The sequence below is a fragment of the Neoarius graeffei genome, chromosome 15, assembly GCF_027579695.1.
Source record: "Neoarius graeffei isolate fNeoGra1 chromosome 15, fNeoGra1.pri, whole genome shotgun sequence".
Taxonomy (NCBI): domain Eukaryota; kingdom Metazoa; phylum Chordata; class Actinopteri; order Siluriformes; family Ariidae; genus Neoarius; species Neoarius graeffei.
The window spans coordinates 58,825,426-58,835,143 of record NC_083583.1 but is presented as its reverse complement, the minus strand read 5'-3'; the positions used below and the strand labels follow the sequence as shown (position 1 = coordinate 58,835,143).

Sequence of the window (9,718 nt, the reverse complement as noted above, 5' to 3'; positions counted from 1 at the left end):
ACTCTCATTCTCACTCACTCACACTCCATCACTCACTCAAACTCTCACTCACTCACTCACTCACTCACTCACTCACTCACTCACTCACTCACTCACTCACAAAATACTTTTGTGATCGTGCAGTTTTGAAATTGTTAAAAGAAACATGTTCACCTACATGTTAATCTTGTTGGGCTTGTGATTTTGACTCGTTTCCAAAATGTATGAAAAGTCACCATATTAGGACTTTTTTTTTTTGGCAAATAAGATGTATCGCAATGTTTGACCTCGGTATTTGAAAAATCCTGGTTACAGCCCTGCTGATAATTACTAATCAAAGGTAATTAATATCAGTTAGTAACCATTACTTATTCGGAGAAGGTAAGATGTACCCCCAAAAAAGACTTTCAGATGGTTCATCATCTCAATGTCTATAATCCATAAAATCATCAAAAAAAAAAAACAGAATAAAGTGCAGTACAACAGCTTCACACAACATTTCAAGTAATGTTTTTTTTTTTTATGAGAGAAGCGCCATCTAATGGCGACACTGAGGAATCGAATGAATGGGCGTGTTTAGAATTAAACTAGGAGAGGGAGGGGTCTGAGCCCTGGCTGCAGCCCGCTGGCTTTCAGCTGGAACTGCACAGCAGTCGCACAGCAGTCGCAGAGGCTGGAACAGGAGAAATTCAATGGCTTTTATGGTATGTTTAATATTTTGTTGATAGCAAGTAAGAAAGCCCTCACAACAAAATGGATGACAAGAGAGCCCCCCGCAGTAAAGGACTGAATTGAGGTGATTCATGACATTTATTTTCTGGAAAAACTTACATTTACTTTGAGACTTGAACAAGAGAAGTTTAAAAGCTGTTGGACACCTTGGACTGAGTATGTACGTATCTTCACATAGACCTGACTTTTCTTGACCCAAATAGATGAAAGTAATACACCACTCCCACCAGGATTCGGTTGAACTGCTCAAGTGGTAACTGTATATAGTTTATTTGTGATGTTATTATTTTTATTTATTTGTTTGTTTGTCTATTTCTCTGTAGGAGTACAGATATACAGCTGGATCCTCTTTTATACTTTTCCTTTTTGTTTAGTACAAATAAGTAAAGGGATGGGGCGGCACGGTGGTGTACCGGTTATTACTGTCACCTCACAGCAGGTTCTGGGTTCGAGCCCCGTGGCCGGCGAGGGCCTTTCTGTGCGGAGTTTGCATGTTCTCCCCGTGTCCGCGTGGGTTTCCTCCGGGTGCTCCGGTTTCCCCCACAGTCCAAAGACATGCAGGTTAGGTTAACTGGTGACTCTAAATTGACCATAGGTGTGAGTGTGAATGGTTGTCTGTGTCTATGTGTCAGCCCTGTGATGACCTGGCGACTTGTCCAGGGTGTACCCCGCCTTTCGCCCGTAGTCAGCTGGGATAGGCTCCAGCTTGCCTGCGACCCTGTAGAACAGGATAAAGCGGCTACAGATAATGAGATGGATGGAAGGAAGTAAAGGGATGTACCTGGAGAGGTGTATTTTTAAAGATGCATGTGTGTGTATATATGTATGTATGTGGGTGCGAGGGTTTGCATGTTTGTTTGTATAAGCATTTATATCAGTATATACTTTTTAAAATGCATTTTAGGTTAATCATTGATATATTTATTTTTAAGTATTCTTTTCCATTATTAACATTGTTACCTTGTTATTACCAAATAGAGGATGTAAATATGTTCTGCTGTGTGTTATGTACGTTTTTTGCAACTAATAAAACATTTAATTATTAAAAAAGGTCATTTTCTGTTTCTGACTGGACCATTTTCAAAAAATCATAATTTCATATTTACATACAATGACCTTTGTATTTTTTCATTAGTGCATATTCTTTTATAGATTATTGACAAATTGGTATATTTTATCAAAAGCTTTATATAAAAATTACAAAAATTCCCAAATGTGATAGTTATCGCTTAAAACTTTGCGTTTGTGTTTTTTCTACTTCCAGCCTCAAGTATTACCTCGACATAAACAAAATGTTTTATTCACTATATATAATGTACACATGCTCTTCCTTTTCATGCTGTCTAATCACGTTTCGCTAATATTTTCAGGTCGAGGTCAAAAGTCTGAAAAACTATCAAAATCGTCAAAAATGTAATTTTCACCATGAAATACTGTTTTTGGCTGATAACGTGCGACAGTAAACCACCCCAAATATACACCCATTCTACCCCAATCAACCGTCTGACTGGACCTTTGACCTACTTTCCAAGGTCAGGGAGGTCATTTTCAGTTTTTAATGCACTCATTTCTTCAGTTGTTGGCATGTCCAGATACTTTAGGGAGTGAACACAATCTTCAGTGCATACTGTAATGGAAATAAATGGCAAACAGATGGAGTTTCTATAAAATGACACAAAGTCGTCTTTAAAAAGAGAAGGGCATCAGATTTGGTCGTCAATATGTCAGAAGAGAAACTGACATCAGGATTTTAAAAAGTGTAACTGGTAAATAGTGCAGTGAAAGTGTAGATTTTTATTTTGGTCAGAACTGATATTCCGATAGATTTGAATGTAAAATATTATCGATGGAATAAATCATCATATGAAGTGACTCACGACTTGAGTCGTCATTTAATACGATTCTTTTTTTACACTTATTATTATTATTATTATTATTATTATTATTATTATTATTATTATTAATATTAAAGTCACAATACTTTGACCCGAGTACAGTTTGTGCTTACTCTAACGCCTCTGATTGTGTAGAATTTTAGGAAACGCCATGAAAAATTCCTAAATGTTCTGCAGTCGGACCTCCAGACTCCCTGCCAGATTTAGTGAGGGCCCCTCCCAGCGCTCTATTTTTACTGCTTTGGTATCTCACTGGGCTGCATGTTGCTCTCCCAGTCCTCCGGCCCCAGGTTCCAGTCTAGTGTGGGGTGACCCTCTGGTTTCTTTTTTCCTCCTCTTTGGAGGTGCTCATCCCTCAGTTTGCTTTCCAAGGCGTCTCTCGGCCCGGTCCCCTGCTCAGCACCTTGTGCACATCAGTGTTTCATTGGTTCTGCACTTGGGTTCACTCCCCCAGTCTCAGTTCCTGGAGCAGTGGGTCGCGCTCCTTTCTTTAGGAGCCGCGACTGAACCAGTTCCCCATTACATCATCATCATCCATTACTCTTCCTCTACAGCAGTTTAATTGATGTCATATCCTGTGGGCGTGGTCTTCATCAGTCTGGAAGCTGAGGTTCTGACGTGGCGGATTTACGGGTCAGGGGCGAGACAGTTGATGCAGCGCACAGACGCTTTAAAATCTCCCGTGTGTTCTTCCCCCTGAGTCTGCTGTGTTCTCTGAGCAGTTTACTGTCACAAACATCACCCGTATTTCTATAAACATCACTCACTCATCACTAATCCATGTTAATCATTGAGCTTTTGATGGTGTTCAGTGTTTAATGTCAAATTAAAATTCCATTTGATTGAGGTGGAATTTTGGAGCTGATTATTTGAGCGGATTTACAGCGCAGCACCTTTACTGCTGTTTCTGTGTGAGTCGTTTACACCAACATTTATTCACTATGAGAGAGACACACACCATTTGTGCAGCATTTTTCAACTGAGGAGTTTATTTTTGAAAAGTTTCTCATTTCCAGTCAGGGCGTGTCGATGTTACTGAGGGACGACCTGAAAGAGAAAAGCAGAGGAGAGATTTTTTTAGAACAATAATCATCAAACCTTTTATCCTGGTATATAATATTCCCATTGCACTATTCTAGATCATATTACTGCATTCAAAAGTATTCGCTCCGCATGTGCTTTGTTTAGTAGCGAGCTCCTGAGGTAATGAACAAGACCCATTCTGTAAGACATTACAAATATGACTGTGACTCATTCTGAGCTCCCTGACCACTGCACCCTTCTTCTCCTCCTCAACCTTCTCCTTTACCTCCAGGATGTCGTCCACTTGCCCCTCCATCCTTTTGGCGCCCCATTTCCTCCATTAGTTCTCCCCAAGGGAGTAATGTGGGAGTTGAGGGTCTGGATGGGATTGGGTCGACGCTGTCCATTATCTCGCCCCACATCAGTGCCTTTGGACTCGGGGGGTCTGGAGGACAAAGGCTCCTCGACGCCCACGGTTTCAGGTGGCAGACTTGAGGTGGGTTGAGGTTCGGGCTCTGACTCAGCTGGTGCTGGTTTTTCTGGTGCCGCATGTAGATCTGGACAAAATCAAGGACAAGAAGGAGATAAAATGGAACATTAGGACAGAGAAAACATTACAACATTAAAGAATGCGCAAAAGAATCAACAGCGGAAAACTGAGATATATTTTCATCTGGTTTACCGAGTGTGAGCACGTCAGTGGCATGAGCCTGAGCAGTGATCACACAGCCATCGTCTCCACGTCCACCTTCAGGTGGTGTCACAGGAGATGTGGCGTTTTCTCCCAGAATCTCCTCCTGGACGGATGGGACGTGGTGTTCGTTCTTCCCCATCGTTGCGGGTGGAGGGTAGTAGGAGGCGGATCTCAGAACGGGGTGGGACGGGGGGTACAACTGGTCCGGCATGATGAAGTAGGCCGGGGGGAAGAACTGCGGTGGTAGGATGGGGTAGAACAGGGGGTCGAAGTGAGCAGCCTGAGACTGGAATTGAAGAAAGAAACAGAGTTGGATTTTAGAGAAACAAATTATTTCTTCAACAACAAAGTCCAAAAAGAAATGAACAGGTCCATACAATAGGCTACTTGTCTTACTGAATATTACATCGACAAAATCCCGGTGGTTCTGTCATATGAACCCTGACCATCAAATTTACTCATCAGCATCATCATCTTCAGAAGGGGATCTGGTTCCAACTTACCATTTTCGACAGAGGATGGTGTCACGCGTGAAAAGTGAAGTTTGAAGGCAGAGAGAGATGTGAAGCGTCGAGTGAGAGACGTGAAGTGTGAAATGTGGAGTGTGGAATGGAGTGGGTGTGTCATTTATATGTATTGTTTCAGGATTCCGATCTTTGAAGTTTGAATTTGAATTCGATTCTGTTTTTGTTTAAATTGTCCAGCATGAAAAACTTCATCATAGCTCCGCCCCTTTTTACAGTTATTTTTTTGAAGTTTGTATTTCAATTGTTTGAGTTTGAATTGGACCCTAATCAAATCTGTATAATCTTGCCATATTAAATGGCAAACAGAAAACCCTTTTGACAGTCAATGTTTGACAGTAACTGTATGTAACCGTACTGTGTTTATGTTCATAACCACATCACACAATGTGCCGAGGCTTTAAGATATGAGCGGCTCAGCCCCAAGAGGCCTCACTCTGATCTTTTTGCTGTCGAAATTAACACTAAAATTTTTTCCAAGCTCTCGAAATCAAAACGCCCTCGGTACGGTTACATACAGTTACTGTCAAAAGGGTTTTCTGTTTGCCATTTAAAATGGCAAGATACAGATTTGTTGAAAAGTATGGCCACCCCTTTTTTCTTCCCTTTCCTACATGATGGACTGTAACTCTGCTCAACCCGCTCTCTTTTTAATTTTAAGTGCTCTGTCTCAGATAAAGGAGTTTCTTGAATAAGAGCCACTGAACATTGTCATTTCTTTAGTTGCCCCATAATTTTTTCCCCTCTTGATTATGTTATTTAATTCCTCTTCTGTTATAACTAATAAATATCAAATAAGCCATAGTTTTTATTTACCTTTCAGATAAATAGCTCTTTATTCATGAACCTATACATCATCTTGTTTTATTGTTTTGTTTTATTGTTTATTGCACATACAAGAACAAAACTGGCTTAAAAACTGTAACAAATACAAGACATGCAGGGGAGGCCTGCAACCTGATGGTTTTTTGAGGGTCTCCCCTTGTTCAAATAAAAATGACAATATTAGGGTCCAATTCAAACTCAAACAATTGAAATACAAACTTCAAAAAATAACTGTAAAAAGGGGCGGAGCTATGATGAAGTTTTTTATGCTGGACAATTTAAACAAAAACAGAATCGAATTCAAATTCAAACTTCAAAGATCGGAATCCTGAAACAATACATATAAAGGACACACCCACTCCATTCCACACTCCACATTTCACACTTCACGTCTCTCACTCGACGCTTCACATCTCTCTCTGCCTTCAAACTTCACTTTTCACGCGTGACACCATCCTCTATCGAAAATGGTAAGTTGGAACCAGATCCCCTTCTGAAGATGATGATGCTGATGAGTAAATTTGATGGTCAGGGTTCATATGACAGAACCACCGGGATTTTGTCGCTGAAATATTCAGTAAGACAAGTTGCTATGGACCTGTTCATTTCTTTTTGGACTTTGTTGTTGAAGAAATAATTTGTTTCCCTAAAATCCAACTCTGTTTCTTTCTTCAGTTCCAGTCTCAGGCTGCTCACTACGACCCCCTGTTCTACCCCATCCTACTACCGCAGTTCTTCCCCCCGGCCTACTTCATCATGCCGGACCAGTTCTACCCCCCGTCCCACCCCGTTCTGAGATCCGCCTCCTACTACCCTCCACCCGCAACGATGGGGAAGAACGAACACCACGTCCCATCCGTCCAGGAGGAGATTCTGGGAGGAAACGCCACGTCTCCTGTGACACCACCTGAAGGTGGACGTGTAGATGATGGCTGTGTGATCACTGCTCAGGCTCATGCCACTGACGTGCTCACACTCGGTAAACCAGATTAAAATATATCTCAGTTTTCCGCTGTTGATTCTTTTGCGCATTCTTTAATGTTGTAATGTTTTCTCTGTCTTAACGTTCCATTTTATCTCCTTCTTGTCCTTGATTTTGTCCAGATCTACATGCGGCACCAGAAACACCAGCACCAGCTGAGTCAGAGCCTGAACCTCAACCCACCTCCAGTCTGCCACCTGAAACTGTGGGCGTCGAGGAGCCTTTGTCCTCCAGACCCCCGAGTCCAAAGGCACTGATGTGGGGCGAGATAATGGACAGCGTCGACCCAATCCCATCCAGACCCTCAACTCCCACATTTCTCCCTTGGGGAGAACTAATGGAGGAAATGGGGCGCCAAAAGGATGGAGGGGCAGGTGGACGACATCCTGGAGGTAAAGGAGAAGGTTGAGGAGGAGAAGAAGGGTGCAGTGGTCCCGGAGCTCAGAATGAGTCACAGTCATATTTGTAATGTCTTACAGAATGGGTCTTGTTCATTACCTCAGGAGCTCGCTACTAAACAAAGCACATGTGGAGCGAATACTTTTGAATGCAGTAATATGATCTAGAATAGTGCAATGGGAATATTATATACCAGGATAAAAGGTTTGATGATTATTGTTCTAAAAAATCTCTCCTCTGCTTTTCTCTTTCAGGTCGTCCCTCAGTAACATCGACACGCCCTGACTGGAAATGAGAAACTTTTCAAAAATAAACTCATCAGTTGAAAAATGCTGCACAAATGGTGTGTGTCTCTCTCATAGTGAATAAATGTTGGTGTAAACGACTCACACAGAAACAGCAGTAAAGGTGCTGCGCTGTAAATCCGCTCAAATAATCAGCTCCAAAATTCCACCTCAATCAAATGGAATTTTAATTTGACATTAAACACTGAACACCATCAAAAGCTCAATGATTAACATGGATTAGTGATGAGTGAGTGATGTTTATAGAAATACAGGTGATGTTTGTGACAGTAAACTGCTCAGAGAACACAGCAGACTCAGGGGGAAGAACACACGGGAGATTTTAAAGCATCTGTGCGCTGCATCAACTGTCTCGCCCCTGACCCGTAAATCCGCCACGTCAGAACTTGAATGAATTAATTTATTTTTATTTTGAACATGTATAAAAAATGTATGTAACTATTTGTACATACAAAAGAAAGAAAACGAGAAATTAACAAAAAATAAATAAAATAACATAAAGAGCTAACACATTCCAAAACACCGCACATTGTTTGAAAAAGGAGTGGGAAGAAGTACAATACTTTTTTAATTTCCCACCCCTTTTTAACTACCCCGAAATCCAAACTACATTAATACACCTATAAAAATATATACCATATATACACTTCATGAATATCTATATAAATATATCTCATCTCATCTCATTATCTCTAGCCGCTTTATCCTTCTACAGGGTCGCAGGCGAGCTGGAGCCTATCCCAGCTGACTACGGGCGAAAGGCGGGGTACACCCTGGACAAGTCGCCAGGTCATCACAGGGCTGACACATAGACAGAGACAACCATTCACACTCACATTCACACCTACGGTCAATTTAGAGTCACCAGTTAACCTAAACTGCATGTCTTTGGACTGTGGGGGAAACCGGAGCACCCGGAGGAAACCCACGCGGACACGGGGAGAACATGCAAACTCCACACAGAAAGGCCCTCGCCGTCCCCGGGGCTCGAACCCAGGACCTTCTTGCTGTGAGGCGACAGCGCTAACCACTACACCACCGTGCCGCCTATATAAATATATAATTTAAAAAATAAATATATACTACATATCATATACACACACTTCATAAATATCTATATAAATATAATATATAATTACAAAAATAAATATCTACTCCATACCTATCCCTGTAAACAGGGCCGGCTCTAGGTCTTTGGCTGCCCTAGGCGAGATTGAGTTTTGCCCCCCCCCCCCCCCCCCCCCCCCCAAGAAAAAAACCCTCTAATAACATCTAAATAACACTTTAATCTAATCACTCTATTCTATTACTATTAAACAATGTACGGTGCATGGACAATAAACAAGAAGTTATTTTTATCTTTTTCATTATTGTTATTATTGTTATCATTATTAACATAAAGTGTCACAAAGTAAAATGACCACACAAATCCAATACATATCTCCATATAATGGGCAAAAACTCTTTCGCACCCTGTTCAAAGTGTAGTGCATAGACAATAAACAAGAAATTATTTTTAGTTTCTTTTTTGCTATTAAAAGTTAAGTCATCTCTGAAGAATTAACAAATTAAATGAATAAAAAATTCTACAATTCTAAATTGTGCAAACTTAAGCACCCTGTTAGGACATCAATGGGCTGTATTTTCAAACAAAAGTGCTATTATGGGTACTTTGTTATTGAAGTTTATTGCTGTTTGCATCTAGTTAGCTAGACAGACATTGATTCAGGCATCTAAAATATTAATTTGCCACTATAATGGTTGATATGAGAGATTAGATCAGACTTACCTCTATGCTTGGCTCTATTTGTTTCTTCCTGTAGCCGAGAGTTTGGATTTCTTCATTTAAGCACTTGTAGTCTGGACTACTTTTTGCAATGGATAGCCATTCTCATTCCCCGATGAACACCGCTCCCCCCGCCCCCCTTATAACCTATCATTGTGCATTTTTAGTAGGCATAAGGAAATCACCGACCACTACTGCGTAGGCTACACTTGTTTTTCAACCTTTTTGAGCCAGGGCACACTTTTTTCAATGAAAAAATCTCAAGGCACATCACCAATAGAAAATGTTGACTGAAACTAAAAGGCTGTTGCCAATATTTACAATATTCAGTCATTCTATAATTTTCCACGGTGCACTTGGTGATCTCTCACGGCACACTAGTGTTCCGCGGCACTAGAGTTCGGCAGCACAGTGGTTGAAAACACTGTACACCACTGATGCACTTGGTAACATCTCCATTCAATAACTCCATCCCTCCTTTTTGGTGGGGTTTTGGTCGCGCTTGGCGCCCCTGGGCACACTTTGCGCTCTATGGCCAAAACAGAGAATAGCCGCGGATGCGCACTTGCACTGT

The 9,718-nt window shown here is 41.2% G+C and overlaps 1 protein-coding gene across 1 annotated transcript; it reads left to right on the top strand.

The window, feature by feature from the left end:
* Positions 1 to 6,171: 6,171 nt before the first annotated feature.
* LOC132899037 (ras-associated and pleckstrin homology domains-containing protein 1-like) lies at positions 6,172 to 7,348 on the top strand. Its single transcript, XM_060940685.1, has 4 exons — positions 6,172 to 6,249; positions 6,348 to 6,651; positions 6,777 to 7,046; positions 7,308 to 7,348. Exons 1-4 carry the CDS (start codon positions 6,172 to 6,174, stop codon positions 7,346 to 7,348), a joined length of 693 nt encoding a protein of 230 aa, XP_060796668.1.
* The last annotated feature ends 2,370 nt before the right edge of the window (positions 7,349 to 9,718 follow it).